Raw genomic sequence first — 14,262 nt, 5'->3', positions numbered from 1 at the left:
CCAATGGGAAGAAGATGAAGCGCAATAACATAATCCAGTCACTCTATTCATGAATATTTCTGCTACAGCGTTTATTAATTAATTAATGAATGATGTACTGAAATTTGAGTAATAGTCATGTTTTCGATTTCTTTTCTTGAGTAATACTGTGATTTTTTTTTTTTTACATTTCTTTCTTTACAAATAAATGTATTATGAATTAGTTCTACTGTTTTTTCATTCCGATGTTCAGGAGAACATTGATTTATATTAATTACCTATGAAGAGCTGCACATACTAAATCTCATCATACACATCTGACAAAGAGAAATTCACAAAAAATAAATGATTGAACCCCATTGGTTCACTGAATGTACAGAGTGAGTTGTTCAATGCTCCATCCCATAATTAACCTTCATCATGGGTAATACCGATAGCTGGGTAATTATGACACGACACAGAATGCTTTATTCTAGACTGTGCTTTATTATTGGGCTAAGCTGAGACGCATCATTCATTTAAAATTACAAAAGAAGAGTCCAGGGGACCAGAGAATGGTGCAGTCTGGAGAAACAGGGGGGGCGGGAACCTAAAGCGCACTGCCCAATCAGAAGCTTAGCTCATCAGGAACCTGGCAAAGCTCAATATGCAACATTCATTTCCCCCTCCCTCCATATGTGCTGAAATTGGGAAATAGATTTCCAGAATACTTTGAAAACCACATGGAGAAAAAGAAATGTGATTCTAGCAACACTACTGAGCTTTAGAAAGAAAATTACTGATAATGGCACTGAATAGAAAATGATAAGAACTCAATTTTGTTTTGATGAAATAGTGCAGTTTTCATTGAATTTTGTCCTCGGTAGAACAGTTCAGTTGAACAAGATCAGAGCTCTGTCAAATGACACAAAGCAGCATGGGAGAATAGTGAGGAGGATAATAAAGTTTTAGCAACCGAAAACAGTTGTTTTTACGTCCGCAATTAATCAGCAATCAACAATAAATCAGACATTAGCTAATTACACATTAGCAGCAACTTACAGTGACCTCAAGGCATATCCTCTGTCGTGAATACATATCTGATTGAACAGTTGGTCTGAGATGAAGTATTTAACCAGGGATTACACCTTATGAAATCTCATTTTCAAGGTTCTCGGAGCAGGAGCAAATGGAAAGAAGGAAAGAAGCATCTTTAAAAATTTGGCTTTTTTTTTTTTCTTTTCTGGACAATCTCACAACAAAAATCTTTTTTTTTTCTTTTTTTTTTAAGAAGAGAACAGCATGACTTGTTAAATACAAATATACATAAGGCTTTAGGGTTGTATACTGCATTATTGTGAGTAGTTTGCCAGCCACAGGAAAATGTCTTCGGCTTTGGGTAAATTCATTTTCCCAGTACTTGTAAAACGGATGATGTAGTGATAAAGTAGCACTTACAAGCAAACAGATCATATGGCAATAATAGAGCTCAGATCTTGAATCAAACGGCACAAATAAATAAAGCAACAAAACAAACAAATAAATAAATAAATAAATAAATACATTAATAAATAAAAAGGCATAAATAAATGAAGAAAATCTGTCTTTGACATCACTTGGTCAGTAGGAGCGTTTTGTCTCCGTCATCAAAGAAGTGCTGAAGGCATGGTCCTGCACACAGGAACAATGATCATCTCTGAACCACAGCAGTGGCCCATGCATGTCAATATAAAAACTATTTGGTCACGTACCAACTCATAGAAAAATAATGCCATGAAAGCATGCATATCATCTCAGACATGACTTGTAAATAAATATCTAAACAAATAGATAAATGAATAGAACCCATTCAGAATTGTTTTTTTTTTGTGTGTTTTTTTTCTTATAAAATAGGTCAATATGTGTCTAAGCTCTAACTGAGGTCAATGCTCTCCCTGACTGTATTCTGGATAAATGCCTTGGTCAGGTCCTACAGTTTTGTACCGTATCCTAGCGTTTTTTTTTTCTTTGTTATTTTTTTTTTTTTTGTACCTGGTTTTAATGAGCATTATCATGTTTTCATTCATATATTTTTTTAGGTATTTAAAGTACTTTATCCAGTCCTTGTAGATAGAAGTAAAAGTCCTATAAAATATGCAAACCTATGTACAGAGGAAAACAGAGCAAAAAAAGAAACAATTTACAGTATATTCATCGGTTTATGTATATATTTATATATTTATATATATATTTATATTCAAACTTCTGTTTCTTGATGTTTTTGAACCACTACTCTTTTTTTTTTCCCCCCCTTGTTTTAGTTTTGTAAACTTGCAGCTTAAAGTCGGAGCGAATGAGGATGAGGTGCTTGGCATTCTAGTTTGCGTGGTCATTCTGCTTTCTCTTGTTTCACTCGACATGAAAACATGAGTGAGAGACATGGGTGATTGCTCAAACAAACCATTAGAAAAGCACGGGCCGTGTCGACACTTTTTTTTTCTTTCTACTTTCGTCTTTTTTTTTTTTTTTCTTTTCAATTTTCACGGAGCAGCAGGGCAGTCAAAAAGGGCACACAGTGTGGCAATCGAGGATACCAGACATATGACATTTAGCTTTAGATGTTATTGTTAGACAGAGTGAGTTCAGGTGGATGTGCAGGAGGTTTTGTACCGCCACGGATACTGTGAGAGGACAAAAACAAAAAAAAAAAAAAAAAGGTTGTGTTGGTCATCTGTTTTGTACTGTATGCCAGTCTCAGGAGACTGCTATGTGGCAACCACAAACCAAGGCATCCTGGGATGTGTCGTGGCATCTTTTAGCCTCTCTGGATTTGGAAGGTAAATGTTAAATTATTCAAACTGCTAAAAAGGTTAGACACAGACGCTGGGGAAATGGCATAATGAGCAGTTTATAGAAAAACTAGTAACTGCACCCAACAGGAAGCATTGTCTTCCAAAGTGTCATATAGCCTTATAAATATTCATATATATAAATATTCATTGAGTAATCTCCACCAGCTCAATACGTGTTGAATGCGGGGTCCAATAAATCCAGGTCTGTTGACCTTTTGCAGGTGTATAGTAGGTGTTCGTACCATTTTTGTAGACTATTACAAGAAACTGTATGCTAAAGCAATGTGAAGTCAGCGTCGGCGACAGAGCAGTTTAATGCGTGAATGGCTTCCCACACTTATTGCTTCATTTTACAGTTTCATCTTAATGTTTAATTGCCTGATGACGTCTAACATAAGGCAATATAACATCTAAAGCGTATGCTTCATGTCAAGTACGTCCAGCGGAGAGCCACACATGACCTGCTGGGTAGGAAGGTATACAAAACCTTTTGCCTTTTTCCGTTCAATGGGAAGCCAGCTCTCTTTAACATATTCATTAATATTACATTAGCCCCACTGCCATTAAAATCCCCGGGCTGGGTCCAGTGAGCTCAGCCACGTCTCTTGTGAAGCCACGTCATGTCAGATGCTATCACCAACTTTGTTTTGTTTACTCCAACCAGTAGAGCGTGGGCACAGGTGCCCCGCTCACAGCCTGGATAGTTAGTACCTGTGCTAACAGGTTACCTAATGCCCACTTGTGTTTGTAACCGCATGACACTACATTAGTCCTAAATGTGTTTTCTCTTGTTCCAAAGACAATGACGAACCAACAGTTGTTGTCTGGTTCGTTATATTGGCCATGCACTGGAGCTCTCTACGCGGCTGAGGAATGACATGGATCTGGCTGGAGTTTTGACATCATAATAGCGAGTTGGCTGCTTGCCGTCGTGTGTGTTTAGTTCCTCTTTTTCTTTTTCTTTTCCGTCTTTGTTTTCTGAGAGCACAGTGCTTGATGGCAGATTCTGCAGGTGACAAGGCACACCCTGACGTGGTGACAGCCCATTCGCTACATGCACTTTACTGAATGCAAAAGAGAGCAAGGGTTGTGAAACGTATTCATTTTGGTTCAAGTTTCAAAGAGAAGTTTGTGTTTGTGTGTGTGTGTGTGTGTGTGTGTGTGTGTGTGTGTGTGTGTGTGTGTGTATGTGTGTGTGTGTGTGCGTGTGTGCGTGTTCGTGCGTGCGTGCGTGCGTGCGTGTGTGTGTGTGTGTGTGTGTGTGTGTGTGTGTGTGTGCGCGTGTTCGTGCGTGCGTGTGGGTGTGTGTGTGTGTGTGTGTGTGTGTGCGTGTGTGTGTGTAAGCACAAAAGATATGTTTGGAATAGAGTCGAAGATAATTGTCCTTTTCCTCTAAAATCATTGAGCCTGATTCTCTTAAAGCCTGCTACTGAGATGTGGCTTTTTGCATTTTCAGATAATATTTACACCATATGTGTTTTCTCACATGTGTATCTTTTAGCATTATATTGTGTGTCAGCATATAGGTAATCAGAGATAGGAATGCCTGCAGTTTTGGGAGCTGCCAGATTTGCGATTCTTCCCAAGCAGAGCAATGCTTCAAACTCCAGCTAAAATCTACAAAAAAATTACAGCTCAATGTAGTCAGTAGCCGCTCTATATACAGACACACATATATAAAATATGTGCATATAAATACATATATTTGTGATTAATATCTATTTATCCATATATACTGTATATATGAATACATTTGCTTGAATGCTTGTTATACATATATATGTACTGCAAATATAAACAAGTTCATATATTTCAAACGTTTCCGATGTTATTCTATCTATGAGGTTAGGATGTCAAGTTAAAAAAGATAAGGCTGTGATACGGAGCAGCCCCTCCCATGCACTCGCCATCCCTCCCAAGACAAAAATGAGAAGAGAAAAAAATAAACATTTTGAGTAATTGTAAACTAGCGAAGTGAGAGACCCCATTTGGCCATCTGAAATAGTTTTGCCTGTATTCAAAAAGCATATCAGCAATATATATGTATATATACATGTGTTGTATATATTCGAAATGTACACTTCTTTTTAAGTGCAACTTCCCAACCAGCTGACACTGACTGGGAGAGATGCAGTGGTCCGAGTATATTAGAGCTACAAGTCCTCAGCAATAAAAACGTTTGGTCTTTTGGTCCCTAAAACAACTAAGGAATGACAGATAAGACTTCCTGGAGACCGTTGCTATGGCTCTCCTCGGCAACAGTATCCCCTGGAAACGGACAGGCACTCCAAGCTAAAGATGGCCATCCCAAAATCGAAGCCAATTTGTGTCCTGAAAATATCACATTCCCTACTTAAAGTTCTCTCCGAGAATTTGTCCCTTCTTGTTTCAAGTCTTAGAAATTGGTCTTCAAAAGTCAAATGTCCCAAACTCGAACCATCTTACAGAAAGATCTCCTATGGCAGTCCACTATTCAGTTTTTTAAAAAGTTTGTTTAGTTCTTGTTGGACTTTTGACATCCATATTCCCTTTAAAGAGTTCAGTGGGATTGGTCATTGTAAGTAGGTTTGATATTCTTTCTTTCACTTGGTTTTCCTCATAGTTCAAGTAAAAGTTTTCTTGTGGTCCAAAAAAGGTAGCTGTCATTCAAGCAGGGTTTTGTGGATAAAGAAATGTGTATATGTGTGCAGAAGAAAACAAGTCCTGGGGCTAACCAGGCTGGTACAAATTCTCTCTGAGTTCCAAAGTTTTAGTACATCCAAAACGAGGTGTCCTTGACTGGGTCATCGCTCTCCCCCTCTCCTCTGTTTCAGAAGCAGCCTCAGTGGTCCAGATGTTGAGTTTGCACTCAGTGGTTGGTCAACATGTGATTCAGCTCAGCAAAACCTGGAAAAACACACAAGAAATTGGAATTATGTAAAAGGACAGAAGAGAAGTTGAGACAAGGTACATCATTTCGGTGGCAGACGGTTACAGATTAAGAACTAATCCCTCGGTTTCTACCTTCTGCGTGAAGCCTCAATATCAAGATACAAGCACTTCCTTCTTGTCTTGTTCATGTCATTCGCAACTACAATCTCCACTCTAGTTTGAGTCAAGTTTTGGGATGACAGTAGTAACTACATCTCTTAGTTATCAACCACAAGATTACATTTTGCTTCTATTTTTATTAAATAACAATTTTTTTTATTAATTAAATGTTTTTAATAATTCATTTCAGACATGTCAATAACATTTGTGCAAGCACATACACACACACTGATGCATCTATATACACATACATATGTGTGTTTATGGATATACGCACACATTTCATTATTCATACAATCTATATGAATAATTGAAGTTATATTATAGAAAAATATATTTAAACAAAATAACTAATCTATATCCAAGTATACTCACATACCCCCACACATACTAATATACATGTCATATATCTTATTTAACATGCTTGAAAAGGTGTAGGAAAAAGTGAAACTTGTTTACGTCTCCAATTACATTGAAATCGATGAGAATAATAGCACAGAGGAAACAAAATGCCAGGACACATGTTTGGGAAAATTAGCCATCAGCCATAATATTACACCTCAGTTATATTGTAATGTTCAACCTTTATACTGCCATATACGCAACAAACTGTTTCATTCAATCAGCCTTCACTCTCAATGCAGACAAGAGGTAAAGAACTGGAGCTGAAGTATCGGAGATGCTCCGACTTAGTCGCCTTGCTCAAGTCCTTCTGCCTGCCCATTTGCCTGCTTTTTACACAGCGACTCAGTTCCACAATAAATAAATAATCCGTATTATTCGCTCGTCAGTGGTCATAATGTTATGGCTGACCAGTGTATGTTTGGAGTTTTGTTTGGCACGCATGCCTTATTTATGAGCTCCGCCGGCAACATCCAGAGATCTCTGAGCTGTGACGCTTTCCTGCTCTATACTTTGTGACGTGTGATCCAAACGGACGCTGTTCAGCAGCGGGTCGTGTTGCCGTCAGATCACCAGAATTCTGTGAATCGTACTTTTTTGGGGGTCGCCCACTTCCGGAACTACTAGTGTTGTGTGGGGATTTATTCGTCTTTACTGTTAAACGGAGCAGCTTGCAGGGCTGTGGCTGCCATGTTGCCAATAAAAGTACAAACATTGCTGTTTGAAGCCATCCTGCAATTATTTGTCTAATCTGGAAGCCTTTATGGAGTTAAGTCCATTTATTTTGAGATTTCTGCTCATGATAAAAAGTTTCCATCACTCCGCACTCAGGTTTGCCTCCTCCTTTACCTGCTTTATTTACATGCAAAGGAGGCTGTGCAGAATACTTAAAGGACACCTGCCTCTCAGTTCTGGTATGGATAAACAAAGATCCTTTTGCTAAGAGAATTTTGAAAACAAATCAGTGCTTCTCCTGCAGTGAATTAATCTTCCTCCCTGGCAGTGATGCTGTGGTAATCTTCTATGTGATAAAACAATTAAGTTTTGTTTTTTATTCAAATCAAATGGTTTAATCCTGCATTTGGTTGGTATGATGAAGGGATCTTGATCAAGACATACCTGAAGCCTCTCGTGTCATTGGAAGTTAGGCACTTGTACTCTTTGTCAAAACTTTTTTTAATTTTTTTTATCGTTACACATTTTCTTACTAAAAGTGGGTGTGCAGGTGAAAAGAACTTTGTAATCAGGCAAACTATCAGACACAGTAATAACTCTTTACCAAGGAGGACAGGAAACATTCGGTTGAAAATGTTTTGATACATCAAAAAGAACGATGCCGCGTATTTTGTGAAAAATTCACGGGGAATTGCAGCCTTCTACCTGCAGTGATTTGCCTCGGGACACTGTCTGGTATGGTTCAGTTAGTTTGTGAGTGGGTGATAAGTTGCCCTTGAATGAAGTCATCAGTGGTGAATGAACGATGCCGCCTAAACTCTCCATCACGCAGATGAAGGGAGGAGACAAAGAGGAACGGCACAATTACCCGCCTGAGGGGTAATAAATGTCTCTCCCTCGGAAGTGGCTCCTTCCCTGTGCAGCATGCTGTAGCATTTACCAATTATCTTTTACCTACAGGGTAACACACAGGGTCACTTACTGTAAAAATGTTCTACAAATAGAGGAGGCTATGTGTAAGTAAATACTTATGCAGCTTTGTTTGTTGCGGCGAGCCATTAAAACTGACTGATCCCTCCAGTTTCAATATCGCAGACGCATTAGAGGGCACAGATTTTCATAATGCAGCAATATGTGCGCATCATAACAATTCTCATCCCTAATATACTGGTGAACCTTCAACTTTTAGAGAATGCTTAGAGGACTTTTTGTTTTTCTTTTTATATCATCTGCTTTCAAAACTTTTTTCCCTTCAAGTATGTGTAACGGTGTTTCACTTCAACATGACTTGTTGTCTATGAGATAAGTGAATTAGTGGGCCACTGCAGTAAATCTTGTGCAAAATGAGTAATGGTGACACTCGGACTGTCAGTGGCGGCATGTACTTCTATCGCTATTCTTTACAGATGATCAGCTGGTTATCAGGCACCTGCAAATGTTCTATGACTTTTGGGGGAAAAAGGTTACGCCGGTCAAGTGTTTGTCAATAAAATATCTCATGGTTGAGTTTCCTTAATTACTAAATAGCGTCAAATAGAGGGCGAAAAAGTTGACAACAGTATTTGTGAAGTAATGTGCTACTTCTTGCACAACTAACTGATTACCATTAGAAATGTAGTTACAATTACCGAAGTTTCTCCTTCAAATAACGCCATCCTTCTGACAGCATTTTGAAGGCTTTAAAACTGTAAGCAATATCACCATTAGTCTGTATCCACGAGCTGTAATGTATTCGCAACCCTGAATAACCATCGGCGTCCCTTTTTAACGGCTGTCTGCTGCTGTTTGCATCTTGATAGTTTACCCCAGCTGCTTTTCTTTCTTTTTTTTTTTTTTTGCCGCTTCATTCGTTAATCTTTGTTTTTCAAGAACAGGTGCGATGCCAAGTTTTGTATGACGGCTCCAAATCGAAACCCCTTGTTGGGAGCGTGTTCACAAGAGTGGATTTTACAAGTAAATATTTTTGGTTTTAGGTGATTATTACTTCTTAAAGTAGTAAGTGGGATGCAGTAAAGCCGAGCTCAGCGTCTGACCTGTCTTTCCCTGTGTTTGACGGCTGCCCCGGCCACCATGGTGGCGGTGGCTAGACGGGGCGGGGGCTAGTAGGGGCGGTTGGCGTCCTTTGGCCTCTTCAGCTGCACCTTGAGTCTTTTCATGCCGATCTGGAAGCCGTTCATCGACTGGATGGCAGCTTGGGCACTACCTGGGTTGTCGAAGCTCACGAACCCTGGGGGAAAAGCCAAAAATGGGGGATAGAGAGAGAGAAGGGGATGTTGTTAGACAAAAAGGCAATGAGAGCAAATTCCGATGACATATGAATGGAAAGTGAAGATGGGGCCTGCAAGACGAAACAGTCTTTTCACATGAACAAAAAAAATGGTTCTTCAACTGAAAGAGGATTGAAGCCTATTAATCTGCACACAAGACATTTAACATCTACAAAAACAAAAGTGATTGTAATACACTTTAAAAGAACACACAATATCATACAGAGGTGAACAAACAATACGATAATACAGATGCATGTTTGCACAGCAGTCTAACAAGAACAATAGGATCACAATTATATCAGCATGCAGCCAACATCACAACACAACTCAATAATGGTATTTGGAGCCAAAAGCATTGACGTGGTTGTTCTACATTTGGGTTTCGGTTTTTAACTTCCGCTTGAATGTGAAAAAAGCGTCAAATCACAAATTAAAAAACCTGCATCTGAAAATTGCAACATGAATAATACAACATTAATGTTGTGTTGTATTAATGAGCAAAAGCTAATTTGCAAATGGGTTGCACCTGATGGACTCTCCATTAAACATTCTCCACAATCCATTTATAATTTGCTGCATAATTATACGTTCGGCTACATTGTGCTGTCAGCGGCACAAAGTGAGGCAGCAGCTCTCTATCTCTGCACGCCGGAGCAACTGCTGTATTCCTACTTATATTCTTAGCATGCATTACTATTGCTTGTGCTTACAGTATGCTATAGACAGGAGTAAAGACTGAGAGTCAGCATTTGTATTATGCAGCATGTCATGACGAGCACAATAGCAACTTAACCGTGAAGATAAGACAGATGAGCTTCTCAGCAGCATATATAAATATGATGAAATATTTAAAGAAGTTAGAGCTTCAAAGGGAAACAGTTGTAAGATTCATAGAAAAAGTCCAGACACTGAGGCTCCAATATTTCCCATGGCCTGATTTTGCTCAACTGCAAAGAAATTCTCTCATCATTTGCTTTCATAGTCTTCCAAAGGGAGAGGTGTTGAGAGGTTAGGAAGAGGGAGGGGGTGGGGAGGGGTGGTGGTGGACTGCAGTACAAAACGTGATTAGTAGAAAAACAACAAAAAGAAAAAAAGAATAATCAGAATAAATAACCAATAATCTCTTGGTTTTGTTCATTTTTACCCACCAAAGCATTTACTTTGGTTTGTCGCCCGATCCACAAACACTTTGGAGGAGATGACATTACCGAAAGGCAGGAACATCTGCATCAGCTCTCCATCCCCAAACTCCTGAGGGAGGTGGTAGATGAACAGGTTGCAACCCTCTGGTCCTGCATGGAAACAAACGGAGAGACAGACCAGAGGGGGGAAGCAGACACGGGGCAAAGGGCAGAGAGACAAGGAGAGAGGTGGAGGGGGGCAGGTGTGGGGGCGTGAAATAAGAAAAAAAGGAGACCATGACAGGGTGACTTTCAGGCCATGGAATAAAGCATTTTAAAGAACATTATTAGATAATGTGCTGAAAAGCCCATTTAAACCTGTTTAATTCAAATTTCTTTGTTTCTACTCGTCTTGCAGTTTTAACCCTAAAAAAGTGAGTCCACATATTTCAATGCATCAGAAATCGGCAATATTCAAACATTAAATCAGACTGAATCAAAGGTTGGTCAATAAGTGGATTAAGCGTGATCTGCACATTTGTAACATTTCATTAGGTATCGATATTGGTCAGTATTGAATTGAAGAGTTTGGGTGAGTTTTATTTTCCATATTCTTAATTTTTTCATGTATCCCATATCAAACAGCTGCCTAACAGTTTAATGGTAAACTATGGGTTGCTTGGGCACTTAAATGATTTGCATTAGTTTGCTTATGTTCCACAAGAGGGCAGTAAGGGCCCAGCTATGTGTCCCAAGCCTGGAGGTCATTAAGTTCATGAGTGGGTTTCTGGCTCCGTTCAAAAATACTCAGCCACATCTTTTGTCTTTGATTCATTATTTAGTCTCAAGATCGTCGCTCCCCTTGGAAATGATTTGACAAAAAAGCTAAGCAATAAGAAAACAAACAATTTTCTCTGGTTTAACTACTTGAAGCTCAGGAAACTAGTAAAGTCCCTCAAAAACAGCCCTGTAAGCAGGTTGATGTTTTCAACTGGAGATCATTCCAGGACAAAAAGAAGTAACTTTGAATCCATGCGTAGGGCATGTATGAATGTTTACTGAGTGTGCTGTGTGCACATTACCTTCTCGTTGTTGCTGAGGAATGATGGGTGGAGGGTGGGGGAAGGCCTGGCTGATCTGGCCGTATGCAGCAGGGTAGGCTGCTGAGACACACACAAACACGCACACACCACGGATCAGATAACAGTCATGACTGGAGCGCACACTCGGATACATACAAACAATGTGATATATGCGGGGGCACAGCAGGCAATCGATCAGATAACGGACAATAGAGTCTACATGTTGCACAAACGCACACCTGACACGGCCCAGAATAAATGACGCGGTGAGACAGGAACACCTAATGTTACACAAACAAAATTCAAATATGGACAAAGGGAGGCTTATCTTTATCCTTGCCTTACTTATTTCCATCACTCACTCGCTCGCACGCACGCACGCACACACACACACGGCTCCACGTCTGCATGCCGGCACACAGATGAGTGTTGCTGTGAGAGTGACAGACAGACCTGCATACTGCTGGACTCCTGTGTAAGCCTGCTGGAGAGGATCAGCTGCAGTGGGACTCTGAGCTGCTTCAACAGAGACACAGAGAGGGAGAGGTGGAGAAGGAGGTGGTGGTTGAAGAAGGGGGCACAGATGGATGGAGGTGTGCATGTGTGTAGGGGAGGGAGATGAGGCAGAGAGGCCGGGGAAGAATGTAGATGGAAGAGAGGGCACGGAGGAAGGCGAGAGTAATATATAACAAGGGTGAGAGGGAGGAGGGCGATGGAGAGGAGAACAGACAGGAGAAGAAAAGCAGAAAGGTTAGAGAGCTGAACAGCATGGAGTCAAGTCGCTTCACTTTCTGTGTGTGAGGAACTGAATTCTGAATCTCTCATCTTTCTTTTTCACTCTCCTCTCAAAGCATTCCAATACGAGGTCATTATTTTTTTTTTTTTAAATAGAAAAGGTGAAAATCAAAACTTTGAAGGACCACAACAACACAGAACTCCACTGTGACAACATTAAAAGAAAAATAGACGTCGGAGGTTGCCCGCCCTCCCCCCCCAACCACACTCAAGCCTGAGAAGATGCTTTTTCACATGTACCACAGGACAACACAACACCGAACACACCTGTTGCCACCACTTCACATGTTGGAGATCTAAATTCTCCCTGCGTTGCAACTACCACAGATGCTGTGCCGCGCTTTATCGCTAACCATCTGTACGTGTAACACATGCAAGGTAAGTACACCACTGAGAATAACACACACACACACACACACACACACACACACACACACACACACACACACACACACACACACACACACACACACACACACACACACACACACACACACACACACACACACACACACACACACACACACACACACACACACACACGCACACACGCACACACACAGAAGTAACCACATGCACACACACGATAACCTCAGTCTCAGTAAACACCACAGCACACTAACGGCAACACTGAGAATCTGTCACACATAGCCTGGAGAAGAAGGAAAGTTGTGGGCTCCAAAAAAACCTCAATAAAATTTACTGCTTATGAAATCATATTCAAAAATAATTTGGTTGTATCACTGCTTGTGAGACTGTGATAAAATTTTTGCCTGGGGAATTCCAAGTTTGTGAATGTATAAACAAGGGCGTAGGTTTATTAGAATGATATTCCTTGTATTTGCATTTTGCAGGTTTACTACAAAGTGCATGTTTTTTTTACGAGTGTGAGTGCAGATGAAAATACCACCTGAATAACAGAGTAGTCACTGCTTTTCTCAGCCCTGCGTGCTGTCTGCAGGGACGTCACGATTTAGAAGGTTTGCCCTTGTGTATAGAAAAAGTGAGCGATTGTAGAAAAATAAATTTCCACTCTGAATTTGCAAAGTTTTTTTTTTTTTTCCCCCCCTGCAAATACAAATCTTTTCTACATACTCAGGAAGTTGAATTTCACCTTCGCGTCTTCTCTCACAGGCTTGCAAAAAGCTTTGAGAGAAAGAAATCTTCCTGACCCGTTTGAACCCATAAAGAAATCAGGTGAGGGGAGAGGGGGTGGGTATGGTAGAGGGGGAGGAGTGCTACCTTCAGAGAGAGAGGAGAGGAAGCAGCCACCCTGAACCCCAAAACAACTCCGCGGAGCCACGCCCAAGCTGTTTTTCTCTGAGTCCTCTCTAAAAACCACCTCCTGCAACACTGGGGAGACAAAAGAAGACAGATTTTTCTTCCAGCTCGAAACAAACACAACTGGTGAGGTACTAGCCACGGCTCATGACACAAGCGCGTACTTAGGCTCCAGCAGCCCATAAGCACCTTTGCCAAACGCTCATCTCCTTGACATGCTCACTGTCTGTGGGCTGCATCGTTTGGCTTCGGCCTCCTGAACATGCTTCATGGCTGCTCACGTGTGTCAGCCTGCAGCATGCAACGCTTTCCTGTTACAGTTCATGTGTGCATATTGGGACTGTTGAAATACCCGTGTATTCACTACATAGAGCAAAGATGTGCAGAGATACTATCTGCAAGTCCTTTTTGTGTGCTTTCATACATGCCTGTGAGATCATTAGACCTACCAGGGTAATGGTGTATCCCATTGGTGAAGACAGCTTCTGCAGGGGGCTGCCCATTTGCCTGGGGGGGCGGCATGCCAGTGAAACCATTTACACTAATGGGAGAGGGGATGCTGGTCACTGTGGGGGCGCTGATGCCTGGGGGAGTGCTGCCTCCTGCAGCCAGAGGGCACACGCACAAGAAAAGAAAGAAACAGTGAGCATTTTACTGTACACTTTTTTTTCCCCCTCCCCCTCTGTGTTCTGGAGACATTATGGAGAAGTTTTACTTTGACTGGCCACCTTGTAACTCTTGCAAATGTCAGAGGGGCCGGTCCAGTGGGCCGGTGAAGACACTAAATGTCAGGGCTGATTTCTTGTCCCAGTTTGGT

The 14,262-nt window shown here is 40.8% G+C and overlaps 1 protein-coding gene across 9 annotated transcripts in view; it reads right to left on the bottom strand.

Moving 5' to 3' along the window:
- Positions 1–8,995: 8,995 nt before the first annotated feature.
- The window catches only part of celf4 (CUGBP, Elav-like family member 4), a gene marked incomplete at both ends in the record, with an annotated part of 90,849 nt that continues 85,582 nt past the window's right edge, over positions 8,996–14,262 (bottom strand). For 2 of the 9 annotated variants that reach the window (XM_080495596.1, XM_080495590.1), the window contains 5 exons: positions 8,996–9,123; positions 10,375–10,458; positions 11,370–11,450; positions 11,790–11,885; positions 13,895–14,047. In XM_080495596.1, coding sequence (XP_080351722.1) covers positions 8,996–9,123; positions 10,375–10,458; positions 11,370–11,450; positions 11,790–11,885; positions 13,895–14,047 — 542 coding nt within the window. Of the gene's footprint in view, positions 9,124–10,314; positions 10,459–11,369; positions 11,451–11,789; positions 11,886–13,406; positions 13,518–13,894; positions 14,048–14,262 lie in introns of all 9 variants that reach the window. The other 7 variants (XM_080495591.1, XM_080495592.1, XM_080495597.1 and 4 more) reach the window with 5 other exon arrangements.

This window comes from Blennius ocellaris, assembly GCF_963422515.1.
Source record: "Blennius ocellaris genome assembly, chromosome: 4".
Lineage (NCBI taxonomy): Eukaryota > Metazoa > Chordata > Actinopteri > Blenniiformes > Blenniidae > Blennius > Blennius ocellaris.
Note: the sequence above shows the minus strand (reverse complement) of the source record. Positions and strands in the feature narration are given on the sequence as shown.